General features: G+C 35.4%; 2 protein-coding genes across 3 annotated transcripts in view; one reads left to right on the forward strand and one right to left on the reverse strand.

The window, feature by feature from the left end:
- Positions 1–23,602, forward strand: part of Bbip1 (BBSome interacting protein 1) — a 51,814-nt gene that overhangs the window by 2,891 nt on the left and 25,321 nt on the right. The gene's annotated exons all lie outside the window — the stretch shown is intronic.
- On the reverse strand, positions 1,514–22,479 carry LOC139995566 (high-affinity choline transporter 1). 2 transcript variants are annotated; one of them, XM_072019172.1, is made up of 14 exons: positions 22,066–22,479; positions 16,630–16,757; positions 14,465–14,689; positions 12,149–12,256; positions 9,494–9,722; positions 8,795–9,023; positions 8,180–8,414; positions 7,319–7,425; positions 6,877–6,980; positions 6,641–6,771; positions 5,971–6,248; positions 5,071–5,721; positions 3,996–4,192; positions 1,514–3,274 (listed from the first exon to the last, which is right to left on the reverse strand). In XM_072019172.1, the coding sequence occupies exons 3-14, from the start codon at positions 14,634–14,636 to the stop codon at positions 2,998–3,000; spliced, it is 2,718 nt and encodes a 905-aa protein (XP_071875273.1). In that variant the 5' UTR covers positions 14,637–14,689; positions 16,630–16,757; positions 22,066–22,479; the 3' UTR covers positions 1,514–2,997. The 2 variants fall into 2 exon arrangements, with proteins under 2 accessions (XP_071875273.1, XP_071875274.1); XM_072019173.1 differs by lacking the exons at positions 1,514–3,274; positions 3,996–4,192 and adding an exon at positions 4,362–4,961 and having other exon boundaries at positions 22,066–22,477.

Raw genomic sequence — 23,602 nt, forward strand, 5'->3', positions numbered from 1 at the left:
TTCTTCGTCGTCGGAATATCATAAATTTGCACGTAATACATTGGACGTTCTATATCCAGCAGCTTAACCTTCCCTCACGAGTATGAAAAAGTAGGTTGAGCAACGGAAACCCTTGACATACCCCTTTCCCCTCCGCCTACCCAATCCCTGACCCGTTTCCGGCTAAGAGAAAAATAGCGTTTCCTTTTCTCTTTCTTTTTGAGTAGACGATTAATTCGAAATACAGCTTTTTAGTAATGTGAAGATAAATTAAGGAATTTAAGAATTCGTATGTCTATATAGTAATACAAATATACAGAAATCGCAAAAGATTCTAAAATTTAGTAAAAATTCAGGACAGATTTATACAGATGCAAAACTGTAGAATTGCAAATAATTTAAGGGTATACCTGTATACATATGTATGTATATTTAGACATTAAAGTAGAAATTTAATTGACATATAATGTTGGAATTTCAAATTGAACTATTTAGATGTTCATGAATTTCCGCAAATCATCACGCGAATTTTGTTTTAATAAATATATATAAATAAATAGGAATAAAACATATATTTTACTATAAAATTTCATTTATGATAGTGATTTCCTTCGATGATAACTTTTAGCGGTTCAGAAAGAGATGTATATACAGTGGCTACCGAAAGTATTAGCACGCATCCTTATTTCCCAATGCATTTTTTTTAATCAGGTCCTATATTTTATTTTCATAGTATAAAATTTTTGTAATCATATGCAAGTATTACTAAATGATACGAAATTTAATATACATGGATCTAATTAATTAGTACATAAGCGCTACAAGTACAATGGTATACATATACTTGTTGTAGCCCTTGTATATCGAAACTTGAAATTTTTCTTTACGCTGGGAACGAAACCGAAATGGCTTCGAGTAGCGAAGCTCATGCTGCTGCCTCTATTTCTCACAGTTACATTGCTCCTCACTTTCCTCCTCTTTCCTCCTTTTCGAACTGGACATCAGAAGTGATGGAGCTGCGTGCCCCAATTCTCACCGTATTATCAGCTAAATCGTCTATTATCTACCTCTTACTGTAATTATCTAAATGCATAATCGTGTTTCTCGAAGGTTCCCCTCTTTCCTTTCCCTTCATACACGAACTGGCCAAAGGTCCTCAACGTATCAATCGCTCTATCTATACAAAGTCACGCAGAAAAGATGATGTCCGCACATGTTCTTTTGTATAAAAATTAATCGCTTCGTAAACGGGTTACTTGGTTCCTCTGGTTGAATCAGTCTGAAAAGGGGATTTTTAACGACTAGTAAACACCTGGGTGACTAGAACTGTATTTTTTCGAGAATAATCTTTTTGAACTTTTTCTTCATCTGACACTAATGCATGTTGTATTTCAACATTCAATAATTATTTTAAATTATCGCTCGTATACCAAAAATACTCGAAACCGTCGAAAATTCGTTTCGGATCAAATTCGTTTAGATACTTTGACTCCAAGTAGGGAGAGTGTTGTGAATCACATAAGGCGTTTTCGAATTTCAAAAAGGTATATAAATAGCTCGACGGAAAGATACAGTTTTAGTCTTTCATTGGATTACAGAAACAAATAATACACGGCAGGAATGCACAGTAATTCTTGGATTATAGCAACTATTGAACGATTTGTTGCTCCGAAACTGTGCGATTAGAGGTCTTTGTGTTTTCTTATTTATCAGTCGTACGTAGAAAGACCCGTGAAGAGGTGAGAGGAGATTCCTGGTGAGTAAGGATGAGATATAAAGGTTACAAGTTTTATGGGATATTCCCTATAGTGTAAATATAAAATCGAAAAGTATGGTTGTTTTCACGTTCGTCTGATAAATCTGATAAAATCAACGTTAAAAGGTAAGTTATATTCCTGAGTGATAGATTAAGTACAGCAATGACGAAAGATAAGATCATAGTCATATTTTGAAACGCGTCTCGCTTTTGTCTAAGGTCTACAAATTTCTGATCTGGCTGAAGTCTTACCGCTAGCTTGACGTTTTTAAGGATCAATTTTAGTGGACGAATCGTCTGCGGTCTCGACTACAATTTTGTTTTGTCCCTCATGAAACAATTGAAACGATGTAATTAAATTTTAATTTTAATATGAGGAAATTTTAATATGTTAAAAATACTATCAACGAAAAATATATAGTTTAAAGTTTCAAATATTTCTTGCAACTTTTTTGGAACTTACTATAAAGTCTTGAAAGTCATTACAAATTATTGCGAGACATAATCTTAAAACAGCATTTTTCAGCATGACTAATTTCTTTATTACCACAAACGACGTTATATCAAAATTGGACGATCTGTTCGATGAAGCGAATGAATGGGACCAGAGATCTATCTACGCGCTAAGGAAAGCATCTCCTTGCTCTTTCCATAAAAAACGGGTATTTCCTAAAAAAGTCATAAAAGTTGGGCAGTGGTAGTTGTACAATGGTTCGAGAGAAAAAAGGATAGGATTGTAAAAAGACGCGACCGGCCTTGTGACTTGATCAGGCGAAATTCGATTGTCCTTTCGTTTTGGCTCGTAATTCTTGTTATATACCTGAAGGAAGCGATATGACAAAGTCGGTAAATTATTTCAAAATTACATCTTAAAAGTACCAATTTTTTGATTCATTACTAAATTGCTAACAATGATAAAAATTAGCGTACGACCCTAACTGCGGCTAGATCTATTAGCGAGATGAAAATCATAGTAGTGTAAGTTTTGAGAATTTGAATTTAGTTACGTATTCCAGTTCTTATTATACCTGTAAGTCAGGTTCTAACTTTACTCTTTGTCACATGATACTTTTTCATGACTTGAAAAAACATAATCATTTCCTTATAATAATAAACGTAAAACACTAGCTTATGAAAAATAACAGTGGGCTAAGTTATACCATTATGATTCTTAGCCAGTCTGAGCGTGGTGATCCTATTTCACGTTTTTACTTTACGAGCTCGTTATATCGCTTCCTTCGAATATACGTTTTCTTTCAAATTTAAAACCTGCTGACCGCCTCGTCGTCGGTCACGAAGTAGTTGGAATTCTTCACAGCCGAGCTGTACATGTTGTAAGTAGGACTACAAACGACGAGTCCGGTCGTGCAACCGCTCAGCTCCTTTTCAGTCGTCACAGAACCGTGTCGCGCGATTGTCGACGTCCTTCTATCTTTCTTCGCCAGAGTCATGCGACAGTCTTCAGGACGCAATGGCATCGATGGATACGTTGGCTGTCTAGCCAACGTCGTCAATGCTCGGTCTCCAGTGTCATTGAAGCTGCGCAAACGTTTGAACGTACGATCGGAGAGGATGTTCGAAGATCGAGGAATCATGTGAAAATTTTCATTCGTTCTTTATGAGATGCTACGCGAAGTTTCATGTAGTTTTGTAATAGATATTGCAAAATTTTTATTTTCTGTAAGATTATATAATAAATTTGTTTGCCTTTTTGTATTACACCGGCTACAGAAAGTATTTGCAGGTCATTGTATTTAATGTAGTGCTTAGGTAGTAACTAATTTACTCTAAGTATATTAAATTTGTTATCATTTACTATAAAAATTAAATGTAGAACCTGATAAAAAACTGCTTCACCGGAAAAAAGAGTATATGCAAATACGTTTTGCAGTCATTGTATATTTTGAGAAATATAAAAATATCAATGTTAGCAGCAGTGAACAAACATAAGATAAATGGTATAGAAAAATATAAATGCTTATAATTGCATCATTTAATACCAGCAATGCAAAAACACGTTCTTTAAATTTTTTATAGAAATAAAAATTATTCACATAAGCATCAAATAATGCGCATCAAACAATTCTCTATATAACAATAAACTATTCGCTACTAGAAAATGATATTATAGATTCTATATAATCAAATGAAATTACTAATTGCTAATGAATATTGACAAATAAAATAAATCAAAGCTGTTCGCTATTAATGAGCATTAATGAAATATCGATGAATATAATAACTTGTCAATTATAGATACCTATGATGCCTGACGATGCCCCTTTTGATCCTGCAATGTTCATTTCCACCCTGTCCCTCTAACGCTGTTCCATGGGTTTTGCACGCCTCTACTCCCATAGGAACGGGAGAAAGTGATCCAGGTCCGTACGAACTACTGCTCTGTCTCCTATCCAAGATGTGGACAAGCTCCACCGACGGTGTCGGTGAAAAAGTGCCCTAAAGACACCTTACGTCAAACCTTACCCTCCCATTATTTAGCGTAATCTACCAAATTCAAACGCTACCAAATAAAAACCGAAGAAAAATCAGGAAGGGTTTCGCAAAACTCAGAAATAGTTCTTCTCTGGCATCCAGCGGACAGGGACGGGAACAGCTACAGGTAAACTACTTAAAATAAATTTCATTTTAATGAAGCGTTTAATTAAACAACACACAAAATCAATATAGTTCTGTTATAGACACAAAACCAAGGATTTAAATATAGTAGAATCTCGTCTATTCGTACAGGTCGAGGAATAAGATAATTTAGGTAACCGAAAAGTTTCGAGTGGAAGTTCGCTAGCTATTATCTTCATCTCTTCTTATTAATTTAGATAATAGGAGCTAATGTTATAAATTAATAAAGTTAACTCAAAATTAATCAAAACCAAATTACTTTTTCAATCGTGCTATGAATTCATAGTCAACCAATATTACTGCAAATCTTTAAATTAGACTACTATTATTAGTATTTTACGAACAACAAATTATCAGCACCGATTCCCTTGCATAATAACGACGAGTTTGGAACAAATCAAATGAAGCTTTATATGTGTACAAATTTTACAAATGACAAGCTAACTAATCATCCTATTTGATATAAAACTCTAAAATTATAAAAAGGAAGTTTACGACCTCAAACTTGTCAAACTTACCAATTTACTAATATTATTATCTAGTACATCATTATGCAAGATGACTCAAGTGTAAGTTCATATACCTGAAACTGAACATAAACTTTTCGTATAAACGAAGTGCGAATAAAACGAGGTTCTACTATGATGAAAAAAAAGAAATTATTAAATTCACAAGGAGGTGACGCCGAGCTCGCTCACCTGTAACGATGGTCTCCTCAAGGTGCCACCCTCCATACCAACCAGCTTCACACCCTTCACGTTCTTCTTAACGTTGATGGTAGTCAACATATTATCTGGGACATTGAATTCCGTGTTTCCTCTGTCCACGATACTGATCCTCTCGTTTTCTCTCGCTTTATCGTTCAACAAAGATCCATCATTAGGTTTGGTGTAATGAGGACCCGGAGTCATAGGGGTAGCTACAGTGGGATTCGTTGGCACGTTCACTATGCTTGCATTGTTATTTGGAGGTATAATTGGCCGATCAGCTGGTAAGAGCATTTGACCCATGGAACCCCTTAGGTTTCGTACACCTAATATTTGGCCTCTGGACACTTCGTTGCTCTGTATAGGAGCGTACTGATTGGGGGTTGGAGTGTGTCTACCGCTGATCGAGCTCGTATGGATGGAGTTTCTTAAGGTTTGAAGATGTTGGAGGCTTTGGTTTGCTTTTTGAACGGCTGATCCGACGCTATTGACCTTGGTAGTGTCTTTTTCGTAAGAATCGGCGGTTATGGTCCCGCTGTCTCCCCGATCAGTCATGTCTTCCACTGAATTGGAAGTAGTGCGGTCGTCGTCGTAGCTGCCGGGTCCGATCCCATCGCACGAGTCCATTCCAGAGGTGGATTTCTGGCCAGACGAAGGTTTTAGGGTAATTTGTATTCTTGTAAGACATATAAGATATCACAAGATATGTGAGATATATTTATAGGGTCGATTCTAAATATTAAAACAATGAGAAACGTACATGTACAAAAATGTCGTTTGGGGTTTATTTTTCTAGTTAATTGTTAGACATTTAGTAACTGTTGCATTTTCGTGTCTAAAATGTATATGTAAAATATCGTTGTAATGATACCGAGGACTTGAAAGACTCACATTGACAGAGGAAGTATCCATTAGAGCGGCACCAGAACTGCTCTGTACAACTCCAGATTGGTCTTTCGATTTCCCAGGTGAATATACACTAAGAACATCGCAACATCGGGGAAAGTAACCTTTACCAAGAAGATTTCTTGTAAAGAAACTGGTGATGAGCTGGGTAAATAGAGCCACGATCATGGCACCAGTGCGGAATGGGAATTTTTGTGATTGCGTTTCCGTGTCGTAGAAAGGGTATTCGATGAGAGCTGGCACGCCCAATCCTCTTTCTCCCCCTGAAACATAATTATAAAATCTTTTCAAAATGAATATTAAGGTTAAAAAAATAGTTTATGGGCTAATAACATACTTTACTTTACATTATAATTTACAAAGATTGTTTCTTTAGCGAAACATTCTTCTCATCAAATTTGTAATGTACGTTTATAAGAATTATTTTATGATTATTCTATGATCTATTGTCTTAGTAATTAAACCTAAATCTTTGACTAAACCTAATAGATTCTTTTCATTTTTATTTTATACTACTAAAATGTTCCTGTTTAGACACGGAGTGGCGCTAAAATCAGAAAATTAACATGCCAGATTTATAATGTCTTTTTTCCTGTGTTTTGTGTTTTTTTTAAATAATAAATATTCTTTATGATTAAATTTTTATGATTGTTACCACAAAGACGTAAAACAACGGCCACGAAGTAACCCGCGAGACATCCATAAGTGTCGACCAGAGAGGGCCAATGGATAACGGTTAATAATTGCGGGAAGAGTACCACGTAAACAAGATCAGAGCTCAAGTACCTTTAAAACAGAGGAGGCAACAGAATTAATTAGTTGGTCTGCTTAGTTGTCGACGGTCAGCGAGTCAACAAAGCAATTAATTTGAGCGTTTCTGTTACTACTCACGATAGATAGGAAACGCTGTCCACCGTGAGCGCTATTAAAGTCGACAGTACTGTGATCATGACAACAGATATCCGGAGTATCCAATTCAGTTCCCTCTCGGTTGCCTGTAATGGAATAAAAATAATTAGAACTTTTCTTCTTTTTCTATTTCTTCTCTTTCTTCTTCCAGTAGAAAACAGTTTAATTTTGAAAGAAACACAAGAAGCATTTAAATCTTCACATTTTGTAAAGTTAAAAAGTTGAAATTTGTTAGATTTTTCCTTCTTTGATTCTTTTTCTAAGAAATGCTTTAAATGTAAAAGAGATATAAAAAACAGCTAAATGTTCGCTTTTTACAAAACAAAGAAATATTTTAAAGAATTATGAAAATGATTGAATAAAAAAAGATTCATAAAAATTGTAGAATTATGAAATTCGCTAACAGCAATTTATTGCTATCTACCTTTGGCCTTAATGTGAGTCTGTAGACGTTCCTGGAGAACATGGAACTGCTGGCTAATATACTTGAATCTGCTGACGACATCACTGCTGCAGAAATGGCGCCCAAACCTGGAAATCAATCGTGAACAATGTATTATTTGACACGTTGTAAAATATTTAGTTTAGTAGATTTTGTAATTTTTCTACCATAAAATAGAATTAAAAGAGTATCATTTTCTTTCTCTTTGCTAGAATTTAATTTTCTAGCCTGGGGTAGATAAGATTTAGCGTTATAGTCAGACGATAAGAATTTGCAGAGTCTTCGAGCGCTCCTGTACAGTTCTTCAATTTTGTTCTTTACAAACACTCGACCTGTTTCGCGGTTTCTTAAGCGACTAATGTACAGGGCGTGCCTGGAACGGGGAGTGTGCTTATCTTGAGGGTAAAAGAGGGTCAAATGGTTGTAGGCACAGAAACGCTTTCTTCACGAAGTCTACAGAAAAATTACGAAAGAATGCTTGCTAGTTATTAAATGACTATATTAATCAGGAAAAGGAACTTTTCCATTTTACGCGTATCTCACAATATCTATCATTTTTTATTTTCGACAGAAAGTACGCAAGAACAAAGGAATAACGTGATGCGCAAGTAAAGCTTTAGACTTGATTGTTGTATATCAGATCGCTATATTTTTCTTACTTCACTATTGTTCTTATAATTAATACTTTCAACTTCTTTTTAATGGAATGAACAGAAAACGTACAATAGCTCACGAAAATATATCGTTGCTTATACTTGTTATAACACTTGATGGCAGTCTCTAATTCTCGTTTTTGAAGCGAAGTTATACGAGATATTAGATCGCCACAGTGATACAACTCACCGACAAAGGAGACCCACTGCGGCGTTAGGTATCGAAGAACAATCGGCAACACATTCCCATCATGTGCTATTATACTCTTGTTAAATCCTTCTACGGATGACCAATCAGTGGCTCGTGCTACCACACCAATTAAAGCTGATGGAAACGCGAGAATCATGCAGCCAAACATCGACGCTATCGATAGAGCCGTTGCTATTGATGTGCTTCGCATACTTAGGATCCTTTGGAAATAGCCCTAAATAAACGTTCATTAAAATTGGTTGGTACGATCATTAAATCGTTAGATCGATTCAGAAGTTAGAGTGATTGAATAAATAAATACGACTTGCACAATAATATGATAGTATTAATAATCTTTCTCTAATGTTGTAAGGGATGTCTTTTAAACGACGTAAACTTTCATAAATATAACTAGATCAATGATTAAAATTTTCTAGATATTTCTAAACATATTTTTACTATTGATTCTTTTTCTTCCGATCATAAACAATTTTAAATTTACATGCTTGGTATACGTGAAGCTTTTCTTTCAAAAGATTTCATTAAAGCCGGAAATGCTTTGCATATTGAGTACCACGGTATACGATATTAGAATTATCGATGAATATTCAATACCTGCCAAGGTATACCGCCAAATACTAACAACAGCATACAATCTACCCACTCGCCCAGGTCCTCGTTCTTAATTTCTCCCAGCCATTCGTGCGGTGCTAGGTTCTTCTCGAAAGAAACAGCAGGATGAAGAGCGGAAAATGGAGCAGACACTCCCAAGCCGATTACAATGCACGCTAACTGCAATACATCGGTGCACGCGACGGAATACAGTCCGCCTAATACGGTATACCTGCAATTCGCATGACATCAATATGTTTACCTTCGAATTTCATCGAACTCGTCTTCTCAGACTATGCTACTTCAAACAGGGCAACGAATGCTTATTATCGCTCAAAAGTACTGGGATATTTATTTATTTATGGCAAGATGTATTCCAATTACAAAATTACGGATAAATTATTTCCTTAGATTGTTTATCACGTTCTAAATTTCAGAGACTAAAATATAAAACTATGATAAATTATTCAAGCAAAATATAAAAATAATAAAAAAGGGATATTTGTTAATCTATAAATCATGTAAATAATTTTATGTAATATTCTATTAACAAGTTGTGATTACAAGAAGTGATATCGAAAAATGAAACGACTTTCAACGGCGATATTATATTCAAAAGATGGTGGCTTAATGACATCCCATAATATTTCTTTTCTGGATGAGATATTTGGAATTTACTATATTTGCTTCTTTTTTACTCACACGGCTGCCAAGAGCGCAGAGGCGACAATGCTGATCTCCGGATCCACGCCAGCCACTACAGCCAACGAGCTTCCCAATGCTCTCAACACCGCAGCACACCAGAACAAATCACCACACAGAGCAGGAAGGAACAACAGTCCTCCGACCCCGGCGCCATATCTCTCTTGAAAAGGATCCAGCATAGTCACATGCTCCGCTTTCCTCATTGGTCGTACAAATAATACCGCACCTGTCACGTTTCTTCGTCATGTTAAGAATCCTCGATTCTGAGATTAACCCTTTAACTGCCTTGGTTTCAAAATCGAAATGTCCGATTAAAATTTCCTCAAATTGTTAGAAACTCCAAAAGCAATCTCTCCAATCAAGAAACTTTCAAATTCCAAAATCAAGATATTCAATCAAGAAGCTCTAAAATTATGGAAAACTTCAAAATCCGAATATCCAATAAAAAAAACTCAAATTTTTCAAATATTCAGAACCACAATACCTAATCAAAAAATTTTCAAATCGTTGAAAATTTCAAAATTAAATTGAACCAGTTATTCGAGGATTGAAGATGTCTAAAAAATCACAGACTCCGGATAAAGTGTAGCACGATATTAAATTAACGAACAGTGGCTACTAGAAGTATTTACACATATTCTTGTTTTCTTAGTATCAAAACTTGGTAATTATATAGAAGTACATGCTAAATGATACGAAATTTAATACACTTAAACCTAATTAATTAGTATATAAATACTATAATAGATACTATCGTGTGCAAATATTCTTATATAGAAATGATTAAATTAAATTTTAATTAGAACACTGATAGAACTGATTAAAATTAGTTTTTTGTGAAAGAGATGGAAGTGAATGGCTAAAAGATGGGTTTAATGGATTCGCACTTTTAATTAGGTAGCAGAGGCATCGGTTAAGTGAAACGCAAACCTCGTTGCGAATGTATAGCTTCGATTAATTGAAGTTCAATCAAATTCGGGATCTGTGGTCATGGGATGAGTAGCAGGGTGTGGGAAAACATCGTTAGCAAAAAGGGATATCCATTACTCTGGAGTACCAGCAAAAAATTGGTGATAAAGTGGCTAGCGCATCCGTCGACGTGCAAATAAATTGGGCTTATGTGTGCCGGTCTGATTGAACCTGCGATTGTTCGTCAGGATCATCGAAAAAGTATTTGCTAGAGAATTTCCTATACGCATTTTCCGTGAATGAAAAATTTCTGTCTAATTATACGTATATTTTAATATCTGATATTAAAATATTTTTGATAATTCTTATTCACGATCTTTCTATTATTTTTCCGTTTTGATACATTTTTTGATCATACTTGCTCAAATTATGTTCAACGAATTATTTCAAATTATTCCAAAATTTTCTAGCAAATAAGGAATTTGTAACTTGAAGTTTGCTGTAATGGCTTTAAGGGAATATTATCAATCCATCCTTGAATATATTATGTGTATTATACGAAACATTTTGAAATTCCATCGACAGTGTAATGAGATTCGACTATAAAAGTCGATGTAAAAGTTTTCTAATGGTCAGTGTCCAAATACTTTCGTAAGCCACTGTATATCAAAAAAGTTCTATTAATACTTAATAATCGTTAAAAATACAATATACCCCAAACTAAAAAGATCTTGCTTCAAATCATGAAACTATACTCATTGAAACTATATTCACCTCTTCTACCATACTCCTTGTCAACATTACCCTCTTGAAACACGCCTCAAACATCCAACTGAATCGACAACAATGACACCCTCACATTGAATACGATATAACCTTCACGGGATCATAGTCATTCTCACCCAGAATTGGTCGAAAAATATATAAAAAAAAAAGAATAAAAAATAAAATAAAAGGAAGAACTTTGAGTAAATTGAAGAAGAGCAGAAGCGATAAATATATAAAGTGCCTCGACCTTGACAATTTCATCACGTTCTCATCGATCTACTTCCACCCCCTTTATTATGATGCTCCCTTCGATGCGTGGCAGTTAAATGGTTAAGGTTACACCTAGTGTTGGGACTGATACTGTGTTTGTACCCATCGATACTAGCTTACAAATTTCAATCCTATAGACATCGTATGAAGGTTATAGAAGGAAAATGCAATAAGTGCACATTTTCTGTCTTTTATAAAAAAGAAATTTTGAAGTCCAATATGTTATCAATTAATTCCTTTCAAAAAAGTTAAGAATCAGTTTGGCTTGTGGAAGACTCATGTACCGTGTCAGTCTCATCACTAGTTACATTTAGTTAGAACTCTTTCACTTGGCGATCCGTGTATCCTGTATGAGATACTATTAGGATATCTGAGTGACGATCATTTCTTTCTCAGTTAGAAAACGAAAGGAGTCTAACAAATTGACACGAGAGGGAATGGGGCAAATTGAACGATACTGCAGTTTCTAAATTTGTCATCATGCGAAAAGATTCACCTATAGCTGGGAAGTTCTAAAAAAAAAGGCGGTTAATCGACTAAAGATACCGATGATCGGTATCACAATATCGTATCTGATGAGAATTTCCGTAGACGATAATGTACGATCCGTATCCATCATACATGTATCGCCGTGTGAAAGAGCTCTTAGTCAGTGTACAACATGCGTGCGTATCACTGGCAGAAAATGTCCGGAGATTGGCGTACCGAACAGTAGACTGAGGCTGTAACCGAAGGGCACTTGACACCAGGCCAATCCTCTGGTAAACATCAATTCAGCGGTCCCGTTTACGTAGGCGCCGCCAACCCACGTGGCTGTGGAAAAAAAGCAAAGAACGCGGTTTCTCTCGATTAGTTGGCTTCGATTAAGCGGGAAATCGCTCTTTCGAGGGAAAATGTTAGGGGGTGAGTCCGGTGATCTGTGAAAGCTCGGCAAATAGAGTACTAGAGGCTTCCTTATACTATACTAGGCGGAAGTGACTTCTTTTGCAATTGATGAAATTAGAGAAGGTTACGAGTGGATGTTGGAATATATGTACATATACAGTTTGAATATTGTTTCTTCAGTGAAAATGGCTATATACTGTATAAGGATTTGTGTAAGTATATGGTATGTGTTTATTATTATCTGTGTTATTTATGTAAATATTTGTTTGTCGGGATCGAAAGCTCGATATTATGTCTATATTCTCAATCAGGTAAAACTAATCTTATTTTGTGTTACGTAATTATTATATAAGAATTGTTTTAATATAATATTAAGGGAGAAGGTAGTTGAGCCCCTCATTTATCAATATTTATTGCATATGAAGAAATGCAGGTTATTTCATAATTCGTAAACTAAGATGCATCTATTAGTTCACAAGAGATAGTACAATAAACAGGATATTTAATTTAATTTACTGATTGAATTAAATTTATAAATCACGATGTGTACATTTAAAATTTCCATAAGCAGAAACGTATCCACTAATTCACAACGTCTAAAACAACGAACTTGGTATTTACTTTAATTTAGTAATTGAACTAAATTTGAAATTTCGACGTGTAAATTTCAATTCCTACAGGATCGAAACACCATTCTATCGGGTATCAAACAACCCAATCTTTATCAATTCAACCATAAAACATACATAAAGCTATTCCCGGTGTAAAATGAATTTTACCCGACCCAAATCCTAGTGTAGCTGACCGAACGTCGCTAGAACAATCGGAACGACCGACCGCAGAAATGCGTGCAAATCCCCTCCACCGTTGCTCTTACCATTCTCTCGTTGAGTCAAGAGAGGGAGGGGGTTGGCAACGCGAAGAGAAAGAACATAATACGGACAGTTATAGCCGAGCGGAGCATTTTCTGTGGCATATTTTCCCGCATAGCGTTCATTAAGCTAATGGAGGGATGCAAAAATGATTTCTACCGCGGATATAGAGTATGGTTGAATATGTATGTATAAATGAAACGCGGGTTCTCATAACGTTAGAACGGATTCAACGCAATCTGATAATACAGGTGGGGGTAACTTAACGAGAAATGGGGGGCGCTTGTAGAGACGGTGATGGGGAGTACATGTACAGAGAATGGAATAAAAACGTGTGAACAAGAGAAAATAAACTGGAGAAACAAAAAAGGGAACTAGGAATAAACGAGAAATGCGATTGACGCGATGACAAAAGCCGGGATTCTCCGATGTTCTACACTGCAAAACATCGCGTGTACGCGTTCAAATGATAGAAGGTGAGGATGGACAATTTCTTCCGGAAATGAAAGCGACCCTTGGGACTATGATTGTTCATATGTCGCGATTAATTGTATGATCTTCGGTTCAATACGTGTAGCAGCCCGCAAAAGAAATTCGTGTTTTTGTCTTATATAATATATATAGTATAACATGTATATAATATAATAATCATATATTATATTTTCATAATTAATTGTTTAAATAGTTTCGTGAGCCACTGTATGCATAATGTATGTTATATAGACATAAAATGGTTTGATATCATTCTGTTTATGTTATTTTGGAGATTAAGTTGAATAAAGATGAAACTTCATTGCGAGTTTTAATAATGTTTGAGTTTTCTAAATTTTGTTTGAGATACGCGAGGAATGGAGTAATCTTGTACTTCTGATTTTGAATGGTAGATTATATTATTTCATATAATCCTGATCAGATAGATCTACGGTTAAGATACTTAAAGTTTCAATTGGAACAGGTAGAGTATGGAAGCAGAGTTTAACGATCTCAACTAGAAATTTTCGCGTCGGATTGAATTTCGCGGAACAGATTAATAATAATAGATTTAGATAATCTCAATTAGGGAGGTAAATCAATCAAATTTTAATCGAATTTTTGATGGAAATAGCTGAATTATACAAATTACTTTACAACATTTGTAATAGCTTCTATATATATGTAATAGTTTCTTTAAAAAGAAACATTTTTATCAAATTAATTTAATGAAAATCTATTTCATCATGGATTTATATTTAAAAAAAATGTTTAAACAGTTCTTAAAACTCACCGATCAAAGTGAAGATACCGAGGATCGGGCCTAAACCACGATCCGCCAATATCATTGCATCTTGGCCATGACGTGACTTTTTCTTCTTCACAGTGCCTGCCCAAATGCCAACACCCAACACCAACACATAAAACACGACCACGCCGATCAAACCTATCACGTACACCCCCATCGTTACAGCTTCACTTCTGTCTTCTTCCGGGATTATTGTGTGATCCCCTGTGACTGAATTATTTCGAAATTAAAATATTTTCCTTAACTTTTTTTCAAGTTTTATTAGAAACTATTGGTAACGTGAACGATTTTGGATATTCAAGGTCGATTTCTTTACTAGGAATAATATTGATCAGATTTGTTTAGTGAAAATATTACTCCTCTACCATTTAGTTTTACATCAGATTGTTCGATAAGATCATAGTATTTGTATTATGAATGACTATCAAATAATGAAATGTTCATTAAGAAAAAATGCTAAAGACTCCTTAATAAAACAGCTTTCCTACTTGAAGGAATTCATTGTTGAAAACAATAAAAAAAACTTTAAGGGAAGTTTCGTGGAGTTAAAGAATTACAACCAGATATTTCTTAATCTTCGCTCTTAATTTCCCGAATAAACTAATATAATAAATGTAACGAAAAAAGTCATATAGTAAGAAAGTGACTTTGAATCATCCGACTGGATCAAACAAAAAGGAGAAATATGCTGTTGTATATAATTGAGCATAGCAATTCTAAGTATTTAATTACGTATTTTAATTACGTAATGCAAGTAATAATCTAATATTTAAAAAGATAAAGTTTATAGTTTTCGATATTGAATTTCCTAAACTCTAAACACCTAGCAATTATCAATTCCGAGTTTACATTTGGTCTACACATTGACCAGGGATAGTAATTAATTAAAGGAGCGGTGAGAACGTAGGTATACTAATTGCAAGTCAAAGCAATGTTGGGCTTGTTTCCGTTCGCAACAAAGACGCATTCGAGACTGGAATCTGTCCGACACTAATTTTCTAGTGTTCGTGATCAGTATCGACGATCGACAGAACAATCGTAATACTCTAAATTGTTCTTCCATTCCCGATCCTTTGTAGAACAGAAACGGCTCGACCTCCCTTGGTGATTTGCAAATGAACAAATCGACCCTGTCGAGATACTCATTGACACCTATTTCAGGGAAACTTGGTGAAGATTGATGAGACAATTCCCACTGGAATACGGGGATTGCAAGCCGACAAATTATAGAATAATTCTCGATTAAATTTGTCTTCATTCCAATCTCAATGCTTGTCTCGATAAAATCTCGGTAAATTCGATCAAATTTACAGAGTCTAATTCAATGAAAATACATTGCCTTTAAATCTCTGTAAACTTTTGCTACGAATTTTGCGAACAACGTAATATAATAATAAATTAATATCAGTTTTGGAGTCCGAATTTCTTAATCGTAAATATTATCTTTTTTGTACCAAATGCTTCTTAGCACTGATCACAAAACATTTGAACAGTCAATTATCCATTATAGAATACATAAATTTCAATAATCAATAGAATTCTCTTTAAAATTTATTATATGTAAGATAGCTGTTTGTACTGTACATTTTTACTAAATATATATGCATATATGTATCCTGTATCTTCTATAAACATTTTCTGATTCGTTTCAAATTTTACCAGCATAATCGTCTCGTTACAGTACCAATGAAATTTCGAAATCTCTTTTATAACACACACAATATATGGACAAAATTTTCTGTGGTAAATTGAGCCAATGTAGTGTATTCAGGAAAACTTCCAAGGAAAAGCATAAGTTTTAAAATTAGTTTGATGAGCTACTGTAAATTCCTCTGCTATTTTCATTCCATCCAATCTTCGGCATCCTGAACAAGCATCGTTCCTCGTATTGATCGCGTGCCGGGTTATCCAATAAAATTCGGACACCAAGCTATCGTTTTCAGCGTTAAGCAGCCAGCTAGGCAGACAGACAGGCATGCAGGCAGGCAGGTCCGAAGCAAAAGTTAAAGCTCGGTAAACTCGTCGGGCAAACGGTGGAAGAGCTAATCGACCGCGGCGGCAATTGCAGCGTGGATTAAAATTCAAGTGTGGCCTAGATATCGGACATGGATGGGTCGTCGGGTCATGACCCGGCTCGCCGCTTTACTCACATAAAGTTCAGCCGATCCTCCGCGCTCCTCTCGCGCGGCATTATTAATTCGTCCGCGAGTCGCCCCCTCTATTTTTTTTTTTGCTTTTTCGTCCCTTCCTCGGATTCCTTTTTTCTCTCGTGGACCACCTGAAAATAGAGGTGAAAATAAAAAAAATAAAAGAATCGCACGCCTCGATTGAACAGCAAAGCGCGCCGTTCGGAAGGGGTGACACGCGATTCGAGTTTTTGTTCCCTCGTTCCCGGACCGTTCTTTCAACGATTTCCGATCGTAGAATCGTGCATTCGAGAATTCTTTCCACTCGCCGTGTCAAGTATTTAATTTGGCTTTGCTTTCATTTCTTAATCTCGTATTTTATTGTTTCATGCTTTAATATTTACGTGTTCAACGTATTTTAAGTTTTAATAGTGGTGCGGGTATAGTATCGTTATACCAAGCAATATTTTGTGTAATTGTGACTATAAAAGACGCGAAAATTTTGAGGCGATAATTTAGATGAAAAAGTTCTTATCTGTGTTCGCTTTATCATACAATATAATATCACATTCTTGAAAAAACATGACATTTGATTCTTGCTGGAAAGTTTGTTCAACAGAATGATGTGCTATTACATTCAAAGAGGCAATTCTTTTTATTTTTTTAAAACTAGTATTCTTTGATTGTATCATTTCCCGATATGCGTATTACATCACTCATTAGCCTGTTTCTGCTTGTAATTATCAGAATTTCCTACTGGTTATTTTGCTTCGTGTGATTTTCTTTACGTTAATTTTGCTGTTTGATTTTGTGGAGAATTTGCCGTGTTAACAGGTCAAGTGCGTGTTAACAGCTTGGTAGGAGGGGAAAAAGCGACGAAAAGATTGCAAGAGAGGGTGTTACTTTTATAAGATTAAATATGATACTAGGTAAATTAAAACCCTATTAGGATAATATCTGAATTCTTTTATTCAATATCATTCAAATGTAATGTCCTGACAAGCGTTTACTCTTGTCCTGAAGCGAAATGGAATTAATTAAAGTATTTTAATATATATTTTCTCAATAAAATGGTAATGAGAATAGATCTTCATATATTATTCTCTTTATCGTATTATTACAATAAAATTAAAGAAAATATTTTGCTTTAACTTTACATGATCAATAAAAAAAAATGTATGACAATCCTTTTTATGTTAAATACTTTCATTATACATGAAACTCGTTTGATTACAAAAATCCGCCTTCAAAGTCTCGTTTCATGTCTTCCATCGTCCGTACCCAGGGTAAAAACATGTATCCGAGGCTTTTCAGCGACTTTCCTAGCGGAAATCGTAATAAGAGACTTAAGAGCGTTCAGAACGCATCTTCACGGTTTCACGATGGTTTCGCGGCGAATTCGTTAAACTGCTGACATTGCGGCCTTTTTCTCATGAAAGAAGGAATACGCGTTTTTCACTCGGAAACTAGTAAAAAAGCGGTTTCGCTTCAAAATTTGAAGAAATTTTCATAATTACGAACATTTCTTAATTGCTTATGCGTTCGAAAGCTTTCAGTGTCTGAAATTTTGAAACGCGTTGATATTACCAGTGAATTTCTATCTTAAGCTCGTCAAACGAATTTTTCCACTCGCAACGTTAAAATATTCTATAATTACAAATTTCATCGAATATATAAGGCATATGTTTTAATCATCTGATAATAGATAAAGGTAGATTTAACAGAGACTCGATATAATTAATTATTTTGAAACCTAAGATTGTAACAATAGAACTCGTTACAATAAAGGTTTTATAAAAGAAGAATAGGAAGATTGGTAGGGAAATAACAAACAATTGTGTAGATAATAAGGGAAAATATACTGCTAATTAATAATCGATAAACAATTGCTTACTTATATCTATACTTTATCTATGGGATTCTTATTCAAATGTATAAAATATAAGATTACTAAAAATATAGAAATTTAACTAAATAATAATATAAATAATACTAAATAATAATAAATATTGAATATGAATAAACAAATAAAATACAGTATCAAACGATAATTGAAAGAAAATTACATAAATTAATTCGATATTTATCATAGTTTTAGTGAAGTATAAGCTTTGGATAAATATCGAATTAAATTTAGAGGAAAATCAAGTTGGTGCTAGATGGGTTAATTGGCGTAAAATTAAAGTTCTTAATAGCCGTTTCTATTAGGAAAGAAACATTAAGCAGTCGTTTCATTAAGCGAGTTATCAAGATTCGTTTCTTGTTTCTTTCCTTTTTGCGTCATCTTTCTTACTTTTCCACCTCTTTCCATAGTATTTATTGGTGAAACCAATTAAAACGAGCATATCTGGAATTTGCATGTTCTGACCAATCAGAAACATCGCATTAAGCTGGGTAAATACCTTAACCGAGAATCGATAAATTTACACATTGGTCGCGACCAATTTGTTTCTACCGAGTGTTCATAAACATTTTTTTTCGATCCATCATCATAGCCAGCCGAAAGCAATACAAAGAATAAATAAACAGAATTACTTTTTTTGTCAATATTTTTGCAAAATTTTTGTAAGTTTTGTATTATGCTTTTTCAGTAAGATGCTAATATATTTGATGATAATATTTATTTGGTATACATCCATGGATCCTTTAGATCGCATTAATTTTCATCCTAAATAATTTTGCATTCGTAACATAAATTAGCGTTTTTGACATTATTCTGGTAAAATAGTGCGGTATTAACATATTTCCTGTTATATGGGTTATCGATATTTCCTATGTTACAAAATTTATTTATCAGAATGAAATATCTGACGTAGATCACTAAAATTATATATATAAAAAGGAAGGGAAACAGAACAAAACAAAGATCAATTTCAAGATAAAACGGCAATTGGAACTATAAACCTAAATAACCAATGTATCGAAAAATTCCAAGCAAACGGAAGAGATAAGGGAAAAAACGAAATAAGTGGAAAGCTTTCCATGAAACAGTCATTCAAATGTATCAGGACTCGGACAGAAGAATAGGCTACAGCCTGTGAACTAATTCTACTTAATAAATTAGTACACGGGAATATTAATCAAAATGCAACTAAATACTTCAGTTAAAAATAAATCCAAATATATATATATATATAACCTAAATATTCAAAATATGGACAAATTACAAGAGGGAAGAAAGAATACGAGAAAAATAGAAATAAGCGGAAAAAGGAAGCATACGATGAAGCGCGCGATACCGCGTGAAACGGAACGCGAGTAATTGTCCCGCGGCCCACAAAGGCTGGTTCGTTACTGAAATTGCTTACTAATTAAGTGTAACGAAAAAAGGGGGAGGTAAGGATGAAGCAAGTAAAAAAAGAGAGTAAGAAAGAGGAAGATGGAACGGGAGGGGGAAGAGAAAAATTAACGAGCAGAAACGTTGCCGGGCTGAGACAAGAATAAATAGCGCGCGCGGCTCGTTATAAATTTGTAGAAAACTACGTCGGGTGAATTGAAATAGATGAAAGGACATTTTAGAGACTCTGTAGACCGCGAATCGTTTCTGAAGAGATTTAAAAAAGAAGAGAGGAGGCATATGGAAAAGACGAAGAAAATGAATATGTATAAAAAAGAGAAGAATAAACGTAGAAGAAAGAGAAGAGGAAGAGGTGGAAAAAAACGCAAGAACCAAGGGTTAAATGGCTCAGAGACTCAGGGGGGAAACGAGTTTAAGAAGTTGCTCGGTTTGTTCTTCTATTCGAAGAAGAAATTTTATCGATAGGCTGGCTCGATTGCTTTAACATTTTCACCGCAGGATATCCTCAATTGAAGCCACCTTTCAATCGAAGGAATAAAGAAGAGAACAGGGAGGAGAGAAAAGTAGAAATTGTTTATCGTATCGCATCGTAGAATGTGACTTGGTACATAGATTTGTATAATTATACGTTATAGAAGAAAATTTTGTTATGAAAATAGTTGAACAAAATAATATTTTGAAATAAATTTTAGACGAATACTGTGAATTTTAATTAAGCGATGGTTCTTCGAAAGATTGTGGAAGATCATTGAGGGTAAGAAAATAGCTACTTTCTATTTTTATCGTTCTTAAGGATGAAAAAGTAAAAGATATACTGTAATTTGTTTACGATATACTAAATCGAGACTAGTTCGTAGAAAGAACTATATCAGAGTATCTGAGAACAATAAGAAAAAAAAAAAAAATCTTCGATTAAAATAAATTGCGGATTAAGTTAACTATTAGAGAAATCTGAATTATTTCAAGCATTAGAATACATTACCGGATAACATTAAAACATATTATGCACTAGCTGTAATATATTCATAACAAAATTTATAAAAGATTCGTACTAATTTTCTTCTCGTATCTTCTCTAGTTCTCATCTCGTATTTATATCTTATACATTTTAAATTCCACACTGAATATAAGAAAATTCCGTTTTAATTAAAATTTCCGTTTACTAATTTAGTAAGTAGAATTAATCTCTCAGCTTGCATTCTATTCTACTGTCCGCGTCCTGATATGTTTTCATTACAATGCCATTTCATATATGACACAGGAGGACAATAACAAAGGACGATTATAGCACTCCTCGGTGAAGCGACGTGACAAAGGACGAAGCGCCTCATTTGCAGCGCTGTTTGTTTTCCCAAAGAAAACTGTTTAACCGTTCAACCAACACCGATGGAAGTGTCAAACGGAAAGTCAATCAAAGCAACGAATTTTTGCTCCAAGTCTACAGGATGATTAAATAATACTTAATAAATAGTTAGGTTTCACTCCTAGATTCAAATAAGCCAAACAGCTATTGTTTATTCTTAAAGAATTGTTCCTGAGTTACCCTGTACATTTACCTATTCTGATCCATTCAAAACACGTTTACTACCGCACTTAATTTTTGAATCACATATACTTTCGCATTTTCTCTTTTACGAAAACCAATAGTCTCAAAACTCATCTACGAAACATTTAATCAAGAAACGAAAAGAAAGAAAACTTATCCTGAAAGCTTGTAGATCTTTAGATCTTTCTTCTTTCAAAAAACCAAACACGTAGATAAAGGACATGCCTATCAATTTTTCTGTTGAAAAGAGGAAGAAAGAATAGATCAAAGATTACGTTTTTCTTCCCTGAAGCAGCTTATAAGAGACCGAAGATACAACAAATAAATAACGTTTGACTAGAGACATAAAAGAAAAAATAATTTAGAAATTACGTTTCCCTTACCAGAGACAAACCTCAAAGAAAGAAATCTGCATTTTCTTCCCACAGGCAATTCTTAAGAAACAGCAAAATACATTAAATGAATGACAAATTCGAAATTCCCCAGCTTCGACAGAGGAGAAAGATACACGAAAAATCAATTTTTTCCCCAGGAAAACAAACGCGAATGAAGCAAAGCGAAGGAGAAACGTGGCTGGTTTCTCGAACGAAAGGAGGAAGATGTTATGGCGACTTACCCCGGAACACGCCTCTCACGTGAGAATCCCCATACTGCTGACTCCGCTTCGATTTCCAGCTGGATACTAGGAGTCGGATCTCCTTGGACGGAGATCGACGTCGTGTCTCGCTTTTTTGGTTAAGTGAAACGGCGACCAAAAAGGTCGCCGGTTCGGAAAGGGGTCGACGAACAGAGAAAACGTAGACGCATGGAAAGCACACAGGCGAGACGCGGGGGTAGACGTAGAGAAGGGACGAAGACGTGAAGACGCGTGACGGATGGGTCGGTGGAAGATTGGCTGGTGGTCGCGACACGCGGACGCTTTTAACGAGGATCGTGCGCGAGAAGAGCGTACGCGAGCACAACGGCGGCGACAGGAGGGAGCCAAGCGTACGACTGAATCTAGTACTCCGGACTCGCAGCATCCCGTACGGCTGATAGGCCGTGCGCGCTGGACCGCCACCTTGCCAGGGAGTCGTGCCGCAGACGGAGAGGGAGAAGGATGGAAGCTGTTGCCACGCAAGGGGGCGAGGGATAGTGTCTACGAAGGAGGGGAATGACATTTACCTCGCTCCCTCTCTGTTTGTCCATCTTCCTCTGTTTAATTTGGCCCCCGTCTTTCTCGCTTGTAATTCTCTCTCTCTCTCTCTCTCTCTCTCTCTCTCTCTTTCTATTCTCCGTAGAAAGCAGGATCTGAAAAGAGAAAGAAAAATGTTAACTACGAAGGATGAAAAGAGGAGCGAAAGGGGAAATACAGGGGTGGTATGAAAGGGAGAAAGAGAAAGGTAAGTTAAAAGGTATGTGGGGGTGCGAGGGAAAAAGAGAATGTTGAAAGAGGTACAGGGAGAGTGAGACGAGGATAGAAGGTTGAAACGAGAGAAAGAGACGAAGATAAAGTTTGCCAGGGGGAAGGGAGGAAGAAGCGAGATGGAACAGGGAGAAAGAGAAAGATAGATATCGTAGAGGGGTGAAAGATGACTGAAATTGGAGAGGAGGAGAGGCGGAAAGAAAGAAACACGGATACTCTCTAAGGGAGGAAGAGGGATAAAATTAAAAATGAAAAGAGATGGAAGCTCCTGAGTGGCGTAGGAGGAATGGACGAGAGATGAAGATAGGGATTGTCGAAGGGCAGGGACGATCCGTGGAAGCGAAACAGGCTGTTGAAGGGGAACGATGAAGCAGAACGCGGAGAAGAGATAAAAATGAAGTAGATCTGAAAAGAGAAGCAAAACTGAAAAAACAAACATGGAAGTTATCGAAAGGCAATAAACGCGAGAGAGACGCAAAAAGATGAACTAAAGGAGAAAACGGTAGGAAATGGAAATGTAGGAAATCCACGGGGTGAAAGTGGGTTGAGGGTAGATAAGCTTATGATCCGGGGGATACAACACGGAGAAGCGAGGGGAAGACTGGAGCACGAGAAGGAATTCAAATGCAAAGCAAGATGTTGATACAAAGTGTAAGAGCTTGTAAAATAGAATTTCCTGCTAAAACGATGATGGAAAGCTTCGAGCTATATGATTTAGTTGTTTGTAAACATTCAACGGAAAGGAGGG

The sequence above is a fragment of the Bombus fervidus genome, chromosome 16 (assembly GCF_041682495.2).
Source record: "Bombus fervidus isolate BK054 chromosome 16, iyBomFerv1, whole genome shotgun sequence".
NCBI classification, from domain to species: Eukaryota; Metazoa; Arthropoda; class Insecta; order Hymenoptera; family Apidae; genus Bombus; species Bombus fervidus.